The sequence below is a fragment of the Leguminivora glycinivorella genome, chromosome 4, assembly GCF_023078275.1.
Source record: "Leguminivora glycinivorella isolate SPB_JAAS2020 chromosome 4, LegGlyc_1.1, whole genome shotgun sequence".
Lineage (NCBI taxonomy): Eukaryota > Metazoa > Arthropoda > Insecta > Lepidoptera > Tortricidae > Leguminivora > Leguminivora glycinivorella.
In genome coordinates, this window is record NC_062974.1 from 11621443 (window position 1) to 11643010 (window position 21568).

At 37.5% G+C, this 21568-nt stretch overlaps 1 protein-coding gene across 1 annotated transcript; it reads right to left on the bottom strand.

The window, feature by feature from the left end:
- Positions 1-1392: 1392 nt before the first annotated feature.
- LOC125225672 lies at positions 1393-20607 on the bottom strand. Its single transcript, XM_048129485.1, has 5 exons — positions 20331-20607; positions 5436-5634; positions 4077-4641; positions 3221-3297; positions 1393-2502 (listed from the first exon to the last, which is right to left on the bottom strand). The coding sequence occupies exons 1-5, from the start codon at positions 20336-20338 to the stop codon at positions 2290-2292; spliced, it is 1062 nt and encodes a 353-aa protein (XP_047985442.1). The 5' UTR covers positions 20339-20607; the 3' UTR covers positions 1393-2289.
- Positions 20608-21568: the final 961 nt, after the last annotated feature.

Here is a 21568-nt window from a genome sequence, read left to right on the forward strand (position 1 = left end):
TTTTCACCACACCAACACGAACAAAATACTGACTATAAAACATCAAACTAAATCAAATCCAGCAATCTATTCAATATTTATTATTATTATTCAATTATAGGCGAGCAGCTATTCAGCTGATGAGCCTATGTCACACAGTGTCTCATGATTTATAGTTAGCAAAGTCATGTCACTATCTTATTATTTAAAAGCCACTTGTCTAGTCTGTTTTTAAACACATTCACTGAGGGAGCAGTAACAACACTATCCGGTAAACTGTTCCAAGCCGCTACAACACGATTGGATAGGGAATGATATGCAGCTTTAGTAGTAGTAGGAGTGCGAATCAGTTTTAGGCTGTGACCTCGGGTCTCGCGGCTGGTACTTCTCATAGCGACTACTTTGTGAATGTCGGGGAGGTTGTAACAGTGGGTAACAATCTTGAAACATTCGATAAGGTCTCCTCTCGCTCTCCTGTCCTTAAGCGTGGGCAGCTTCAGTATACTTAGCCTTTGCTCGTAAGGTAGGCGTCTCAGCTGGAAAGGCATCTTGGTGGCTCTTCGCTGCACACTCTCTAAAAGGTCAATGTCTTTGACAAAGTATGGATTCCAAACTTGGAATGCATACTCAAGCAAGGGTCGTACATATGTTTTGTATATTTTCCTAAAAACTTCCACAGATATGCATTGAAAGGACCTTTTTATAACATACAGGAACGAGTTTGCCTTTTTTACTATATTGTTTATGTGCTCACCCCATTTTAAGTCGTTGGTAACTGTCACGCCAAGATCCTTTTGAGATGTCACTGCAGCAATTGGGGAGCTTCCTATCATGTATTGGACCATAGGGTTTCTTTTACCAAGGTGCAGAACGGCACACTTATTAACATTCAATTTCAATATCCACTGCGAAGTCCACGTCGTTAACCTATCCAAGTCGGCCTGCAGTTGACCAGAAGAAACATGAGGATTAGCGAAGAACTTTCCGTCGTCTGCAAAGAAGCATGACTCCGACTCTATAAGTGCTATTAAGTCAGTCACAAAAAGTCCAAACAGAGTCGGAGATAGGACACATCCCTGTGGTACTCCACTTAGCACGCCAAGTGGTTGAGACAAGCAGTCACCGACTCGCACACTGAAGGTCCTGTCTGCGAGGTATCCTTCTATCCAATTTAGCAGCTTCCCACGGATTCCAAAATGTTCCAGCTTCAAAAGTAGTCTCTTATGAGGAACCTTATCAAATGCGCGTTCAAAGTCTAGGTATATTATATCTATGGGAAGGTTATGGTCCATACTTTTGGTCCAAGCATGTACACAGGTTAAAAGGTTAGTAACCGTGGACCTTTTCCCAACGAAACCATGCTGCTTAATTGATATTAGATTCAAAATAATTATTTGTAGGTAAATTTTACCAGCCAGCTCAAGGCATCAGGTTAAAATTTGTATGAAATTACTTTGCACTCTTGTGGATAAAATGCAATTTTGCTATCCGTTTTCGAATAGCAAAATTGATCTTTAACAGTTGGTGTGGTGAAAATATGTTAAATAAGCAGTAATTATTTAGACTTTGAATGTTTTCCGTCTATTAAATGCTTGTTACTCTAGTCAGACTTTGAAAGCCTTCTACTTTAGGCCCTTAGATTTAAATTACTTATAAATTATTAGTGATAACGGTATGATAATAAATGGTAATGGCACTTACCTAAAACTACAACATGTTCTTAGTTTTGTATTGCACGTTGACATTTTATATTTTGTTTTAGTAAAGAAAATGGTGTGCTTAATATTAATTATCTTGCTTAGAAACAAATTTTAACAAATTAGTCGAAACAATATATAATTAGTTAATTACATACAATATCTTTATGTACTAAAACAATTCGAATGATTAACTTTTTGTGCAAAATCAAAATATCTAATACATCATTCAAACCTTCAAAAATGAAAAGAGCATATTGCCATCTTAAAGGCCAGCAAGGCACCACATATATATCGGGACTGTCGGGTGTCTATGGGCGGCGTTGATCGCTTACCATCTGGCGATACATCTGCTCGTTTGCATGCGCGGATCCAGGGGGGGGAGGGGTGTCATAACCCCCCCGGGAGCCTAGGTTGGCCATACAAATTGACTACGTGACCCCCTGAACTGGGCACACACATTTACCACGTGACCTAAGCTGGATCCGCCCTTGCTCGTTTGCATACTATCTCATAAAAAAACTCATTCATTTCATTTGCACCAGCTTTTTTGAATCGACCTTACTGTCACTGCTACTATAGCCACGATAGCCTGACAAGACTGAACGGCAAACTAAGCGGACGACGCATCATTCAAAAGCAGCTCCGAAGCGCGCTTATCGCCCTGCTTAGGCAGCGGTTTCTTCTCACTGGCCCGCTTGGTCTTGGCCACGTTGTAGCGGTGGAACACGTAGAGGAGCAGCATGAAGCCGACGAGGAAGCCCGCGAGGCCGCCGCACAGCTTCGCCCACGTGCGACGGGCGGGTCGGGACTCGGGGACCGGCACCTGGATTTAAAGGGATGATAAATATTTGTTCTAATACCAATACTAACCTACATTCATTGGCTGGAATACGGCCATAGGTTGCCCACATCCACACTGATGCGCAAAGTGGTTCATTTTTGTCGGGTCTAAACTTCAGAGGGCCGTCTGTACTGAAAAATGTCGTACGATACACGTGCGAAAGCGAAAATCGTAACTCGTGTCGGTTTAAAACAGGCAATTTATGGCCACTTCGTTTCGAACGTCCTCTTTTGCGCACTTTTGTATTGTAATGTACCTACTGTTTCTCAAATCACACGCAATTCTCAACTTTCTGTTTTTTTTTAATGGGATAGGAGGCAAACGAGCAGACAGGTCGCCTGATGGTAAGCGATCACCGCCGCCCATGGACACCCTAAACACCAGAGGTGTTGGAGGTGCGTTGCCGGACTTGCCGGCCTTTAAGATGGGTGTAGGTACGCTCTTTTCTTAAAGATTTGAAGGTCGCATCGGTCCGGAAATACCGCAGGCGACAATTCATTCCACAGTTATAGCTGTGCGGGATATAGTTATCGGGGAGGTAGAGCAGTATTAGTCCTGTGTACTCGGCGAATGACTGCTTCTGTTGTGCCCTAGGTATGGTTGACTGGTAAAAATGGTCTTAGGCATCAAAGCCCGCCATTATTACTATTTTATTGTTCAATAAAGTTTAAATAGATAAAAAAAATACAAGCAAACTTACTCTGTAAGCTGCCAGACACAAGTTGTGTGTCTGGTTGAGTTCAACTGAGATGGGGCTCTCTGGACACGACGCGAACTCTGTAATTAAAATGATTGCGTAAACATTATAAACAAATGTATCTATCTAGGCCCTGGCATAGTTAAACAATTCTTTCTCCGATAACTTGGAAAATGGGGGCATGTTTGTTCAACTGCACCGAGATACCGTGCAAGATCTTTGAAATTGAGCAAGTCCTGCAAGTCGTTTAATTTATGTAGTTAGAGGAGAGGGTGTATTTACCTACCTATAGAACTAATATCTATTTAAAGCATACCTATAGGATGAATAGTTATTTGTTATACAAGGGGGCAAAGTTGTATTTTAACGCCGAGTGTGGAATTGAAAAACGAGCAAGTGAAAGGATTCTATAGTTGAACCACGAGCGAGGCGAGTGGTTTGAGAATAGAATCCTGATGAACTTGCGAGTTTTTTAACATACGAAAAGTAAAATACATTTGCATCCGAGTGTAACACAAAACTTTTCCCCTCACTATAGCGAGGAAACTACAACGCAAAAAATGCGTTTATCACAGCTTCCAGTAGTTCCACAGGTGGTAAATCATCTTTATTACTAGATTCACCTACTTTTATCAATTTTAAAGCAGTTAATTTGACTTTATTCAAGGTTAAATTACTTTACCCACTAGTGGATAAAATGCGTTTTTACCCGCAGGTATTAAAGGACAAAACACGTGTATCCGAGCTAGTGAGGGGAAAAAATATGAGTCGGTCTTTAACATTACCTATTGTTAACTAGAATCAACATAATTCAAAGAAACACTAAACCAAGCAATAGGCAATTAAATAGTATACCAACCTAAAGACGCCAGCCTCACATGCGAGTCATCCAAAAGCAAGTAGTCCACACGTTTCCGTTTCAGCCACGCAATCGTCGGCTTCAAGTCACACAGTCTCACTCTGTCAACCGACTTCGTCAAATCTACCTTCATCAATTTACACATATCAATGAAGTGGGTCCTGTCCAAGTCTGCCAAAGGGTTGTGTGAAATATTGTAAAAGGTCAGTTGTGGTACGATACCCCAGTTCCATATATTTGAGAGAGAGCAACCAGACATGTCTAGATATTGTAATGGAGCTTTTATAGGCCTAGAGAGAGCATTGAACTGCCCATCCATTTGCATCAACGGATTACCGTTCAGCTGTAGTTTTTTTAACGAGGGCAGCTGGAAAATGGAGTTTGGAAGTGTCTGGATTCTATTGCCTGATAAATCCAGGCTCACTAAGGAGGTTAATGTGGAGAGAGCGTTTTCTTCGATGCCGAACATATAGTTATCGGGGAGGTAGAGCAGTATTAGTCCTGTGTACTCGGCGAATGACTGCTTTTTTAGTAGCCCTATCCTGTTTCCTCTGAAGTCAATGACCTGCAACAATAATACAAGTCTAAGTAAGATGAAGATCATACAAGAATGGTACTATTACTTTACTATAGTAGGTACATTGTGCAACGTGAGCGGAAGCTGAATATTGCTAACGAGAGTAAGTTAAATCGCGACGGCTTGCCGGAGCGATCTAGAGACTCGAGTTTGCAATAGGTATTCTTATGCCCCGCGTTACACACAATGTTTTTCATCAGACCTGCAATATGTATAAAATATATAAACAAAAGTTAAATACGGTATACTAGAAATGTCATATCTCCCTAGAGAGAACGATTTTTCTATAATCCGTCTGCGTGCAATAAGTAGCACATTTAGTGGGCGAGTGTGATGAAAACGAATAAATCTCTGTGTGTCGTAGGGGTCGTAGTATATGTACTACGCTTGATCACCGGAGGGTAGGAGGGAGCCAAATCTGCAAAGAAGTGATTACAAAGTTCCATTCCACAAGGGTCTATTTTCCTACCTCGATGCTGGTTTTTAGGCCGGAACGGTACTACATCATCCAGCTCTAAGTTAGCACAGGAAGCTCCATAGTACCTACCCGTGTGCGTATTCGTAGGAACATCGCTTTGGCTGTGGGTGGATCGTATACATACACCCACTGTATGTACAGTGAGCTGCAAAAGTGCAAGGCGAATTTATCAATGAATTCATTCATAATTTCTCCATACAATTTACATCCCACTGTACCTACTACGCTTGGTCAGCGGAAGGTGAGAGATTGGGCCAAAATCCGCTCTGCATAAAAAATATTCATGTAGTTTGGGTTCCCTTACCTCAATGCTCGTTTTTAGGCTGGGTACATCGTCCAGTTCCAAGTTAGCGCAGGAGGCTCCATAGTAGCCGTGTGCGTATTCGTAGGAACATCTCTTCGGCTGTGTCAGCCCGTTCAGCTCTTGTATCTCTACGCTGGTGTCTGTTGCTATCGCTTCGAAATGCAACAGGGCCGCCAACGTCAGAAAAGTGCAGGTGGTTCTGAAAATAAGTCATATTTATTATTAAGGGGCTGTTGCACCAAACCGTCCGTTACTACTTGTACTATTATATATTCTGTGTCGTTACCGAATTTAGCGTTCGCAAATTTTTGTGTATGAGAATTTCCATACTACTATGTGACGTTGATGTGTCTGTTAACTGTGGTTGATGCGTTTGGTCCTAACTCTATTAAACGATATTTTGACTGCATATGCGTCAATATATTCCCAATAAGGCCTAGTTACCCTTCGGGTTGAAAGGTCAGATGGCAGTCGCTTTCGTAAAACTAGTGTCTACGCCAAATCTTGGGATTAGTTGTCAAAGCGGACCCCAGGCTCCCATGAGCCGTGGCAAGACTTGTACTATTATATACTCGTATTCTGTGCCGTTACCGAATTTAGCGTTCGCAAATTTTTGTGTATGGGAATTTCCATAGATCTCTAATACTATGTGATGTTGATGTGTCTGTTAACTGTGGTTGATGCGTTTGGTCCTAACTCTATTAAACGATATTTTGACTGCATATGCGTCAATATATTCCCAATAAGGCCTAGTTACCCTTCGGGTTGAAAGGTCAGATGGCAGTCGCTTTCGTAAAACTAGTGTCTACGCCAAATCTTGGGATTAGTTGTCAAAGCGGACCCCAGGCTCCCATGAGCCGTGGCAAGACTTGTACTATTATATACTCGTATTCTGTGCCGTTACCGAATTTAGCGTTCGCAAATTTTTGTGTATGGGAATTTCCATAGATCTCTACTACTATGTGACGTTGATGTGTCTGTTAACTGTGGTTGATACGTTTGGTCCTAACTCTATTAAACGATATTTTGACTGCATATGCGTCAATATATTCCCAATAAGGCCTAGTTACCCTTCGGGTTGAAAGGTCAGATGGCAGTCGCTTCCGTAAAACTAGTGTCTACGCCAAATCTTGGAATTAGTTGTCAAAGCGGACCCCAGGCTCCCATGAGCCGTGGCAAGTGCCGGGATAACGCGAGGAGGATGATGATGATGAGTGCAACGTTATTTCAAAGCTATTTAGCTGGAATGTGTTTGATTTTTCTGGCGAAACTTTTTAGATTGGTGTTGCCTGGAAAAAGGATTGCCTTTAACAGTCCTAATTAATACTCCATCATTTTTTTCCCAATTATCTTCTAACCTAAACATATCTATACTGATGTAAAATCCAATTTAGTTTAGGCTAAATCATGTCAGTGATTTTTTGATAATTTAAATGGGATATTATTATTTTTCTAAAAATTGCACCTATATAGCAGAGGTAAGTAGGTATGTTATAATTATAACTTCTATCTGTAAGACTGGGGTCGTAGGGTCGCCGGGTGGAGTAACGTACCCATATCGACTTAGATGTGTTGTTGGCAAGGGTTATCGTATGTGACCCTACAAGTACTCGGTAAAACTTGACTCATGAACGCATCATTGTCCTTGTTAATAAATTGCGAGAATAGGTATTGTATAGATGTTGAATGACATATCTGTGAAATAGGTGTAATTAAAAGAGACGTAAAAGTAGGAGAAATTGTCAAGATATTTATCTACCTTTTGCCCGCGGCTTCGCTCGCGTTAAATTCGAAAATTCTCCATACAAACTTCCACCTCCCGTTTTAGGGAAGTGGGGGGTTAAAAAGAGACAAAAAGTAGCCTATGTCACTTTCCATCCCTTCAACTCGTCAATTCATCGCCCCGTTTTGCCATGAAAGACGGACAAACAAACAGACACACTTTCCCATTTATAATATTAGTATGGATTTGATTTTCGAGTGTGTTTTACGCGTAGCTAACTTACAATATATTCTCAATATATTTATACTACTTAATATACATTTTTGGCAAGCAGAAATGACTGCGAACTGTTCTTAGGATCTAAAGTTTAAAAATGATTGGTTTGGGTAAGGCTTCTGAATCTACTTATTATTATATCCGTCTCGTTCAATATATCAACAAGTTTGAGTCCTAATTTCTGAAACGCTTTAAATCCGTGTTAGATCGTCATAATATTGATTATATTTATATCTATGCACGATGAGTAAATGGGAACAAAAATATATAAGTAGAATATGAGTAGAATGCGATAAGATTTCGTCTTTCACAAAAACTGATAAGTAGTCAAATGTAGGTAACATTACATTATACTATAGTTCTTTATGATTTAAATAAGGTGCTTTTAAAACTCGTAGTCCTAAAGTCGCCTTTAGAAATACAGGGTGTTGCGTTAACTAGGATTTTCAAAATTATCAAATTGACCTCTATGTATTTATTTAACTTTATGTACAATCTGGCTGACCTACGATATTTACTTGCCTTTTACTAGGTTTTTATATTTCGAAGATACATGGAAGAAACCTACATTCCATAAATCTTCCTATTGGAGGCGTAAGGTTTGCAACATTATTACCTTTTATTTAACTGCTTAGGTAGGTATTTTGTTTACTTAATAATATAATGTACGTTCTGCATATGGAAATTTGGGGCACAATTTAAATTTCAGACAAATATTTTGAAGACATTTCTCAGACGCAATATTTAGAAATTTTCGAATTACTTACTAAACTATGATACCTACCTATATTAATCATGGCCCTACGTAATTTTTCCTAAATCTAACTAAAACCCAAAATAATGATTCACAAAGATAATGATAACGTACGCAAGTGCCTAAATTCCGATGGCAGCGTTTTGATGAATGATGACGAATACCAGAGAGACGGAAACAGTTCCCTGAAAAATATCATTCACTGTGCGTATTACCCGCTGCACCTATAATTTTCCGTCACGTTGAGCGGTGACATTGTAAAACAGCTTAGTTATTCTTAATGTTATGTCAGCAGAGATAATGAAAATAATGGTAGCGAAATTAATATCAAATTAGAGGGTTTAAGTAATGCAATAATAATGTTGTGTGGGGTAATGAGTGGCATCCTCGTGACTAGTACTAATATCAAAACCAGTCAGGCCTTCGCTGTTCCGCCAGCGTACCTATTACTCTAATCTATGGTTACACAGAGTTCTTGCATAGCTATGGCTCTGGTATGTGTGGTATATGCTTTACTGGTGATAGAGAAGTGTCCTTTTGTGAATAACTAGAGCTGTCCCCGACGCGTCTCTGCGCTGACACTTGCATTGTTGTTGTTGACGACAGTTGCATTATGGTTTTACTGCCTAGATTTATATCGAAGTACACAATGCTGAACAATATGTATAATAAACGTGACCTATTTTGTACGTAAAAAAATCCAGTTCTAAGTAGATAGGTATCAGAAAATAACTGGATGACTTGGGCTTAAACCAAGCGAACATTATTTATTTATAGGGATTTCAATAGAGCTGAGATTTCCTTTAGAAAAATGCATAAGTAATTAAGTAATGTCTTTCCCATCACGGAACAATGGTGTTCCGTTCCGGAACTTTGGGAGGCGTGTGCGGGGCCAAAGCCAACGCGTAGAGGCCCTTTTGACACTTTAATGAAATATAAGAGTTATGAACTGGGCTAATGGATGAAACTTTCATCATGAAAGTGATGGTCTTAATACTGGGCTATGGGATAAGAAACCGGATGCCTGCCATTGAGCATATTATTAACATACTCTAATTAAGTGTTTAAGTAACCTTAATTTTAAGTTTAAAGAAAGTTTTGAAATATGAACTCCGGCATAGAAATTTGTGTCTAAACTGATCCTATGACCTGACCTATGTACCTACATTGCAACTCTGTCTATGTCTTCAGTTTTTCTTTGTATTGGATAAAACTAATGTGTTTAAGTAGGTTTAGTTTGTGTTACACCTACTTATTATGTTTTACTAAAAATAATTAATTTATCAATATCTTTTTCGATAAATTGCAATTGCCTTAGATCAATCACTTGACCATGACCCACTTGCAACGATGTGTTAGGGCCGGTTGCACCAGCACACTTTGACGCCCCCTTCATCGTTAAAGATGGCTCCGACGACCGTTAAGTGCATATTTGCGTTGCACCATGCCATCCGTCAGTAAAAGGGTTACGATTCATTTAACCGGTGCCAGAGCACCGGTTAACGGCTCGTATTAGGTAAATCTAGGAACCAAAATGGCGGCCAATGTTTTGAATTTGTCCCGTATTTCACGAGTTTATGCTTATTTTAAAATAACTTGAGCTATTAGCAATGTAAAATACTTATAAAACGTTTAAAACAGTAAAAATGTGGAAGTAACTGAACATACAAAAGTGACAGTGACACACCAGAGTGGTTTTTAAGGTTATTTTAATTGCGCGACGATTTGTGTTTGTAAACACCTTTAATTTAATTTATTTTGTTGATAAATGTGTGTTTATATTTAGATCGAGTGCAGAATGAGCTTCAGTTGAATATACAATCAGATCGATGCTGTAAGAAATTCACAAGTGCGTCCTATGAGATCAAAACTCGACAGCAAATAATGAAAACTATTTGTCGACAATACAGTCTTTAAAAGGGTCTTGGTATATTTGGAATCACGAATAAAATGATAAATATCCTGGAAAAAGTTGTGGATCCACTATGACATCCGAAATCAGGGCGAGAATAACGACAAACATTGTATAAAATCCGACCTTCAAAATCGTATCTCGCGACAGGAATCAACTTTCGTTTTAAACTATACACGTCCATGAGACATCCGTAATGAAGTATTTTAGTGTGAAGCAAATGTGTTGGGACAATCTACACAACTTTTAGGCAACAGCATAATAAGATATCAGTGAAAAAATGTAAAGAAAGTGTTATTATAATATTTCTGTTCATACCTACTTACCTGTGTTTTATTTCTCCTTTTATAACTTTTTCATAAACCTATAATGCAAAAACTTTGCAGTAGTCAACTTAAATTATTTACATTTAACATGTTCAGTGCTGGCGTCACAAAGTTTGAGACCAAAATAATCCTCTTCCTATGTCGGTGACACAGCGAAGTTGACTTATGCCAGTGGCATAGGAATGAGAATTTATTTGTTTCTACCAGCATAGCATTATTTGTTTCTAGCAGCAGCAGTAGGCTTTTAGTAAAACAGTGGGATGAACGTGAATTCATATTATTCATAAACACTCCGGGTAGAGAGATGCAATCTTGAGTTTGACTAGTGCAAAGGCAAAGTTGACAATCAAGCATGTACTTCAGCTAATTAAATACATAAAGCTAACCAACATGAAAGCAATAAAGATTTTATCCTAAATAGTAATACAAACAATCATAGTAAGTATCTGCTTGAAATTCACTTTACTTAAACCTAAATTTTTCATGTCGGTCAGGGATAAATTCTTGACACCAAAATGTTCTAACAATTTTAAAGTATTATTACCTACTACTAAAAGTCCTCAAATTGTATTTCATAATTTGTGTTGCTTTGATATAAATGATGCAGCTGAACATTTCTAAAATAAACCAGAGTCTATGATTTCATAAGTAGGCACATATAGTTCTGTACTTATTTTTCAGCATACTATTGAGGGCGGGCTTGTGAATTTTGTGGCATGTCAGAGCGTTATCAGACTTTTCAGTAGCAGTATATATAGGCAAAATAATTTCTAGTTGTGTCATGCTAATTTAGAAACTTTACTTACTCTTCTGGAAAGAAGAAATATACCTATGTGAAATTAAAACAACAGTAATTTCATGGGTAATTTATCTACACCTCAAAAAAAGGAAATTATAACTTGAATAAGCAGATATTTATAATAAGAGTATAGTGGGAGACAATGACTATACAGGAAGGTAGATAAAATCCTGTATTGTTCATGAATAAAGTACTAATTATCATAAACTGTGACACTAGAAAGTTAGAAAGAAAGAAATATTATAGGTAGGACTTTATTTTTACACAGATTGAGTTCCATGATAGCTTAATAATAATAATGCTTGTGTTGTGGGTTACTCAGACAATAATATAATTATGTAAACACTTGATTACATAAAAAACTTACATACTCTGGAAAAAATGTGTCTGCCGGCCACATTTAAACTATCGGTGCTGTTCTCTAACATGTGAATAAATGGATTGGTCCCAATAGATGCCAGCCTCAAACATATTGCAGTGAAAATATGGTCTTTAGAAGAGCAATTCCCGAAAACTTTGTACATTTGGATCACATCTCCGATTTTGATAAAAATTGGTAGGCTGATAGAGTCCATGATGCTGAGCAAGCTCAACTAGGTTTCCCAAAATGTCCCAGGTTGTTTCTATGAAACCTTCCTTTTTTATTATCAGATTTCTATACATTTTCGGTAACAAAAAAGGAAGGTTTCATATAAACTACCTAGGACATTTTGAGAAACCTAGTGGATCTTTCTCAGCATCATGGAATCTATCAGTCTACCAATTTTCATCAAAATCGGAGACGTGATCCAAATGTACAAACTTTTCGGGAATTGCTGAGAATAAGCATTCAATTTCAAATTTTATAACCACAATTTTCAATGGGTTGGGGTCTATTAGTGTGAGACTGTATAGTCATTTGGCCTTTACTCTCCCTACCTAAACAGGATATTAGTATGAAATGGCACATAAAGTAACAAAAATATATTTTATTAACAAAATTGAAATTCTGATGATAATAATTTATAAAACTTTATTTTCTACAAGTTTCTCCCAGACTTCCAGTTAATTTCATAGTATAATTTGTTGATTTCTAGAACAGATTCACTTGTAGAACTTTCATCTTGTAGTCCATATCAAATGGTGTAAATCAACTCTGAAAAGAAAGCAACATGTAACTTATTATTATATTTAGTACTTAATAATCCTTTTCAAACACAACAAAATTTAAGTAACAGTACATAAATAAACTTAAATGTCTGCTACAACAAACAGTTTTGTCATTAATCTTATTGGAGATTTTGCCATAGGCTGTGTGCTGTGTATGACATTGAACTTACCTAGTACTGCACCAAAAGTATGCTAATTTGTTTTATAGCCAGTTCACGGAATAAAGGCTATGCATTTGGGTAAGAGGTCTGTAATAAGCTACCTATAATTATTATAATACTCATGAGAAAACTTGCCTGCTAATTGGTTCCTTCATTTCTTGTTACAAAGGCTTTTAGGTTGGAAATAGCCACTTGAAAGTCGTAGAGACGCGTCCTTTTCATGCGTCATGAATATACATTAAGATAACCACGAACACAAGTGTACATAAGTGGTGTAAATTGTTAAATATTTCGATAAGAGCTGCAAAGAAAGTTTAGTTCGCGCTAGTTTGCGCCTAAGTTTTTTTTAAAATAAAGATTTTGACATTCATATGATTGGGCTGCTATATGAAAAATCAATTCTACCATAAAAATGTTGGTAGGATTTCATTCACGACCTGGCATCACAGTTAGCGGTTACGTTCAGTAATTTTTGGGTTGGTGCAACGCAATTTATTAACAAATCGTTAAGTCCCCCACGTAATCGGTAAAATTTTACGAACAGAGCCTACATTTACAGGTGGTTTGGTGCAACTGGCCCTTAAACTTGTTAAATTAAGTACTTTCAATAAGACGACACTTCATTTCGTCAGTGTGTAAAATTGATAAGGATTGTTTGAAGTGATAAAGTGTGGACTTAGCGATTTCGGCAGCAGGCTGATTCATGTACTAATTATCTACATTAGTTTCCTTCATGAAGACACTGAATTTTCTCTAATCTAACCTAGATTCTCAGCATATAACCTAACCATAAAATTAAAATTTTGAAAAAACCCCCGAGCGCGACATAGTGGACCGATTTTCATGAAACGTGGCTAAGATAAGAACACTCCCGACTAACTCAGCTTTCAGACAAAAAAAACTAAATCAAAATCGGTTCATCCGTTCGGGAGCTACGATGCCACAGACAAACACACACACAGACAGACAAACAGACAGACAGACGGACAGACAGACAGACAGACACGTCAAACTTATAACACCCCTTCGTTTTTGCGTCGGGGGTTAAAAAGAAGGTCGTCTAATCAAGTTCGAAAATGAAGCAGATAGGTATGTACAAGGGTGCATAGGTCAGATGTAAGAAAAATCTGATTCGGCCAACGGACAGGAACATTCTGAATGTAGTTACTCGTAAGTAGCTTTCTTGTAGCTATAACTATTTGCCATTTGTTATTAATAATTTGGATATGTTACATCGGTAATAGTTATAAATATCTCGTATTTAAAATAATTAGGTACTAGATGCTGTGTAGCAATAACTACTTAATCTTTTTGTTTGCCCATATCTAGCCTTCAATTGCCAAACCGTTTGTTAAAATATATCCTATCTATTGTTATTCTTATCATAGTTATCATGGTACTTCGTAATCTTCAAAATAATCGCAATATCCAAGGACCTTCAAATTACACTCTTGAGTAATCAAAAGTTAACCCTAGCTGATAATGTGTGACGTTCCACGGCTAAAAAGTCCATGCTTCATGGGTTATTTTGGTTTCTGACCTTCGTCCGGAAAGCGTCAGGCCGCTGTCAATAAAAATAATATAGGTACACACACCTTGGCCAGTAAAGTGCAGTAAATAAAAACCGGCCAAGTGCGAGTTGTACTCGTGTTGCAAGGGTTCCGTACACTACAAGAAGGGCTTCCTTTTTAGTAGGAACTTAAGTCATTTTTGCGAATAATCGATATTTTGAACAAAACGAAACAGAAATGAGTTAATATGTAATATTCAAACGCGCTCACACAATTTCAAGAGATTTGGGAAGTATTTGCAGCGGCAGTGAGTGAAATTCCTAATTTAATTTTGTTCCTTTTAAGTCCGACTTACGCTTTACTGTAGACTTCTAATAGGTTTTCCTGTAATCTATAGATTGAAAATTATCTCGTGTATTTTTTTTGAAAATTTTACGCTTACTAGTTTCGGAGATAGGGGGGGGGGATGTTTTGCCTATTTTCTTAAATTACTTGTATTTATTTAGAACCTCCACAAAGTATTACCTTACATCTATCGTGATACTTATGTACTATTTTTAGTTTAAGTTTATAATGTTAATGTTGTTGCTTTATATTTTTGGTTGAGCAATAAAACCATTTGGCATTGTGGACATTGTACATATTTTTTTGCCTTTTCTAACAACATTAAGCCCGGATTCCCGGGGCATAATCCATACTAACATAATGATTGAGGTCGTTCACCCCATGTCGGATCCAAAAAACCGATCACTGTTCATTTGATATGTAACACAATATAGTTCTAGAAACTTGGATTTTAAATTTTCACTTTTACCCCCCAAAAGTGGCCCCTATAATTAAATTTTCTTAATTTAAATTACATGTCTGTCTATGGGTCACAGGTTTACATATGAGTGCCAAATTTCAAGTTAATCGGTTCGGTAGTTTCGGAGAAAATTGGCTGTGACGACGGACAGACAGACAAATGAGCAGGGCCCGTAACTTTCATGCCGATGACATCAATTTAACGTCACTCTGCATATAGGATGATTGAAGAGTTTTATTTAATAATTAATCATTATTCATCAATCATTTTAATCATGACTTCAAAACTAATCTATTCATGCGTGAAATAATTAATACCTAGTTGATACGCGAAAAGTAAATTAAATTAATTGTTTATTTTTTATTTCCATTTTATTAAATATGTTTGTTACCATATTTCAATACATTATTAAAACAAAACAAATTGTTTCCTTTTCGTTTCACGTATCAAGTAGGTATTAATTATTCCACGTATGAATAGCTTACTTTTGAAGTAATTTGTACATGATAAAAATTGATTAATGAATAATGATTAATTATTACAATAAAACTATTTGAATCATCCTATATGCAGCGTGACGTCAAATTGATGTCATCGGCATGAAAGTTACGGGCCCTGCAAATGAGTGATCCTATAAGGGTTCCGTTTTTCCTTTTTGAGGTACGGAACCCTCAAAAAGGATGATTTATCGTCCTTGCCTCAGATCATATGTTTTTGGACGTTGGCTCCTCCTCGCCGACAACTGCAGGCCATCTTTCAGATATTTCTTATTTTTCTGCGTATTTTGGAAAATACGCAACGGTTCTCGCTATTGATAATACAAGTATTTTTTTATCTTATACCTTTAAACGAGCGATTCTTATATACCGGGTGCCCGGTAATTAATGGACAACGTTTTAACCACCAAGACCACCATTCGGCTACCTTGCCCCGTAGCCGAATGGCATTTCTCCGACGCCAAACGAAAACGAAACGCCGCGCCAGTTAGTCGGGCTCTGTCGCGCCAATATGCAAGAGCGATAGAGATAGCGTTCTACTAGCGTTTCGTTTCGTGAGCGTTTGTGCCATTCGGCTACGCACCCTTAATATACTGGTCCAGAAAATCTTTAAGGTTAAGGTTAAGGTAACATTAAGGTATAAAAAGTCGCCTGACGCCTGGTTTTCGAGATTTTCACACTTTTAAAAATTTTAGGTATTAAGTTTTTAAAAAGTGTGAAAATCTCGAACACCAGTATAAGGTGCCCTCTTGGTGGTTAATAAAAGGTTGTCCATTAGTTACCGGGCACCCTGTATATATATATATAGTTATATTCCGACGATCTCGGAAACCGCTCTACTAACGATTTCGCTGAAATTTGTTATGTGGGGGTTTTCGGGGGTGAAAAAGCGATCTAGCGTAGCCTTAGATCCCGGAAAACGCGAATTTTGAGTTTTCATGCGTTTTTCGCGTTAGTAAACGTAACATGTGGTTGTTAATTTCGTCAACCGCGCATCGGCTCCGCGTAGCTCAGTCGTAAGAGGTCGGTCTAATGTTCGCAGACAGATCGCAGGAGTGAGGGTTTCGAATCCCGGCCAGAAATAAAGTTTTTTTTCTCAAACATGGTATGAAATATTGATGTTATGTGCCTTATAATTGGCAGCGAAGTATGATACGTTGCAGGTGCGGCTGGGACGATTGATAGATAATGGAATTTCATACAAACCTTGCAGGCCAAGGCCGGCAAAGTCCTCTTTTTTAATTTCCAAACACAGATAATTGTGACATAACATCCAGGTATTTAGCCAATTAAAAAAAAAACTATAAGGGGCTTTATAGACGTGCCGACTGCAACTGGTACGGGCCCTAGACAATATTTGATTTTGGGTGCGTTTTCATAAAAAAAAAATTTTTTTCGTCTTTTTTTTGAATTTTTTTTAACTTTTTGTTTTTTTATAAGCGTATACGGGGTATCAAAGGGGAACGAAAATTCGATTATTTTTGCGCTACGACGTACCGTTTAGGAGATACAGCCATCCAAAGTTACTATTTTCAGTAGACTTTATTTATTTCATACCATGTTTGAGAAAAGCACTATACATACCTCGGCGGGAAATGGGGTTGCCCGCCTCAGACCTATGTCTTCGGCCGACAACCCCCTTTGTCCCGGCCTCTGTAGTAATGTACTATTTTTGTATTTATAAGGGTTTTTTTTATCTAATAAAGCCGCGATATAACAAAATAGAACCGAGCGTCGCCTAAATATTTTAATCTTTTCATTGAATGAAAGGAAAGGATCTTACTGCACTTGAAACAATAAGATCTGATCCCTTTGATCTGATGTCTTGTGTCATGTCATGTACTTATTACTAAGACTTCCAGGGACTGTGTCTCAGTGGTCCGTTAATTGTTAAGGTCAATTTAATCCAGTTTAATTGGTGGCTCTTGATCAATTACTTCTAGGATAATTTTGCAACAGAAGTACTTGGGACTATCAGAATAATCATGTTTATCTGAGTATGTTTCTTTGTCTTATCAAGTACCGTCTGATAATAGGGACACTCTATGGAGTTACATTTTGTTTTGTTTTCCGCCTAGTGTATCAAGAAGTATGAATTTCTATTGTGTAAGCAAGATACATTTTTATTATTTAACTTTGTTTTCTTGGTAAATTTAGCGCTACTTGGTAATTTTTAATTGCGATTTTAGAGACACTAAAGGTTACGGCTTGAAAAACGCCACCTAAGTAAGATCTGGGACGGACACTAGATGGATCGAATTAGCATATTAGCCCAAACCATTGAGCAGAAATATCCAGCAACTTATTAGTGCTGCCTAGTTATATGTTGGGTTAATTTGTGGATTATTTACCAAATAATTAAATACCTAAGTTATACCTATTAAGAAAAGTTTTTCGTATTTTCGATCTAAAATTCAGAAAACACTGAAAAGTATCAGAAAAACCATACAAAAGAGAAAGTGCTCGAACATAACACGCCCAGGTATTCTGTAATGAGTTACTGAACCAATCAAACGGAAGCTGCACATTGTCAGATCCACTCCTGCGCATTATTCAGACCGCTTCCCGAGTATATAAGACCAACCAGTCTAAAGCTGGCCTCTGATCATGAGTACTTCTCAAAAATATCCGAGCCAAGTTAAGGCGGACACTGGTAATAAAATGTTTAGTGAATCAGCTGTGCATCATGCGTAGCGGCCCCAATTGTCTGATTGATCTTTATGATGCGCCCGCGCCCAGCCCGATGGGACTAATCGAAATACGATATATCTATCCTTTAGATGATGGATATGAGATATGAGTGATGATGTGAAAAGGAGCCTTCGCTCGAAAGTACTAAAGTGATAGTGGCGTAAACGCTAGTCCCTCTTAAGTCCCTTCTTAAAATTAATGGCAAATTTTGATTTTCCTGAGAGTTTTTATCGAGAAACGAGCTGCAACAAGATTTTTATCTTTCGGGATAGAGCAGAGGAAACTTTTTTAGACACAAGAGATAACTAATAGTCGCTATGGAGATAGTTTTTCAGAATCTATAACCTGCTTTATAGCGGAACAATAAAAAAAATGTTCAGAATTTGATATGTAAAATTTACTTTACACCGATTAATCTATGAATTCTCTGCTAAGATTATTTTGATTCATATTTTCTTTGTATGAATCAAATGAATCAACTCTATAATATAATAATATGCTAGATATTTGTATGTACTCGTATTCCTATTAACTCACCAAAAGAAGGAAAATCAGTGAAAATAAATACCTAATTCGTGTAGGTACTAGGTATATGGGAATTTGGCATAGTTGTAGGGGTGTCTTCACGGTGTCTTACACAACATAGGTAGTGAACGCTTACCCGTGGATACGCGTGGCGCTTACACGAAATACACTAATTTAACTTTAAAAGCCCTAACTTCAGAACGTCTACCCTTTAGAAGACTGTATTGTGACTTCTTTTCAGTCAGTCAGCCTGATGTTTAACTACCCATTCCATATGGTTATCAACCCCTACTAACTGCCCTGATGATAGAAATGGGTAGCTTTCATCCTTTATGCTTTGCTTTATTTCTGTAATTCCAGTATTAGTCATCTACCCTCATTGAAAGCAAATTAGTGTGTTAGATAGGTATTCAAATTAAATTCTATCCGGATTTGATTGGTTCAACTTGCATATACTAGTATTGCCTTCAACTTCTTACAGGTAACAACATATTTTCAGTATTGTTGGAATTTCAGGTGGAAAGGCGCCGTTGTGACGAGATGCCAAATTTTACCTCAGAGAAGTTAAGAACTAATAACTCATCGGTGGTAAAAATAGTGCTATTTCAGACGACAAAACCTTCTGAACAACCGAAGGTCTATTAAAATTCAGGATTTGGTAACTAAAAGATGGTCTAAAAGGACTTATTGCATTTGTGTTACTGAAATGGGAAGAGTCAAAGTAGGTACACTAGGTACCTAGTCCGAAAAGTTTAGCAAAATTTCGATGTTATGAACTTGGCTGCAACACTGCCGTGTGACTAAATGAAGTAGGTACCTTACCTATCTACAAAATATTTCATTAAGAATCCGTAATTTGGTGAGGGTCTTATAATTAGCATGATTGTCTGTTAGAATTACAGTTATCTAAATAGGGATTTACCTAAATATTGAGGACATGGAGGTATCTACTTATATGTAATGTAATAGATTCTGAGTATTCGACTACATTAACAACTTTGATAATTGTTATCGAATGAGTTGCCTTAACATGCCTAAATGTTCGAAGTTTTAATGATATTAAACTAGTATTATCAAATGTCTCCATGCAGAGTCCAGCCATGGCACTCATTAGAGATTATAGGTTGCTATTAGCACAGGTCAAGAGTCAGTCTCCGACTTACTGTATGTAGCAATAGCCTCCTGAAAACAAAGTCAACAAACCGACAAAATAACTTGGGGCTTAAGACGCGGTTCGTCAGGAAGTTACAGCAAAATAAATAAATTGTAGGGCTACTAAAATGGATCGTTTTAAGTCATTTTGTTCCTAGTGAGTGTAGTCTTGTGCAGACCTTCTAGAACCATTTTACTCCGATTATTAGCTATTGTTTATTTTGGAATGATACATTTTAAATCTAACAGCTGTTTAATAAGAGCACTTACTTAAATACTGAAATGCGTAAGATACCTACTTCAGAATGGTACTTCAGAAGGTACTTCAGAATTTCGAGGTGTAAGTAGGTAAAAGTCTTAGGTAATGAAATGAGGCACTCCTCTTTAATAGGTTCATGGCATGTGGCATCAAATCTTGGTCCAAGTACCTACCGACTGTACTTTTCTAAGAACTTACAAATGGATACAACAACTCTACTCTCCGTAAGAAAGGGGTTCGCTAATTTGAGATCTTCTCAACCAACGGTTGAATTGCACAATAGTTACGCATAAATCCCTTTTATCAAAACGTAGTCCCGGTCAAACTCTGATCTGGTGAATGGTGTACTAATTACCTGTACATTATGAACTCCTCACTCTTTAGAGATTTCACTGATTCCAAAGCACTTTAACGGCACACAAATATCACATTGAGCACAACACTGGAAGCACGCTCGCGGACCCGAGCGCAATCAGCACAGGCGGAGGGACTCACTCAATTGATTCAATTAGTTCATGCTCTTGGAGTTGCCAAGGCGCGGAGGTGTACTATACTCGGCAGAGCGACTGATACTGCTGCCGTATCTTTTATCAAGCGCTAACGCGCGACGAAACTCGTGAGACAATAAACACTATTCAAGTATTCACTCATTTGGGACAGATACCGTATAGACAGTCATATCTTTGAAATGCCCCGATTGGTTAAACTACTTATTGTGTTTATTAGAGTTCCTGCGCTCGATAAGTAACGACATCTTTGTTTTCATTTGGTGTCAACAGTATGATAAGAATAGTTATTTTTCATTTGAAAGGATTCTATGTTGAACCACGAGCAACGAGAATAGTATGATAAGAAACGTATTTTATGAGAATTGTTCACGTTGCTAATGAGGATAATTAAGTAATCGATCTTTACCAGCAAACCGCCAATACCTAATACCTACATATATCTAAGTACTTAACTTTCGACTACATAATGGTGTTCTTCAAAAAAGGATGTTCGGTAACGCGCATATTGTAACATTTATGGAGTTGCGTCCATAGGTTACAGTGACTGCTTACACTTAGGTGGGCCGTATGCACCGACGTGGTACATGTATAAAACGGACCTAATTTTATTAATAACAGTTTAGGTAATATAATTATTATAAATTGAATAGGTACATCGACCATGGCTACCGTTTAAATCGGGAAATTAGATCGCATGTCTCTTGGTAAAGTCAAGTAAAGTAAAACTAAAAGTCTGATGACTCTTTATTTTAAAAATGCCCGCAGGCTGATGGTGGTAAACTCCGTGATTCATACCTATTCCCCAGGATTTCAAAAGAAATTATAGAATGCGGCATCAGTGTAGAAAACTGCCCGGTCCGTGCAAATTGCCATTATTAAAATTTAAAAATTGCGTTTGAAATTGGCGGTAAATTGTGTGAAAAACGTCAATAATTGATACTATTCCGGATCATGTATAAAATGCTCATTCTATCACTAAGAAGCCTAAACTGAATTTATTATTATTATAGATTGTTTACTCCAAGTCTACTCTTATTTAAATTAGAGATGTACCTTTGTAATTAATAAACTTATGTATAAGTAG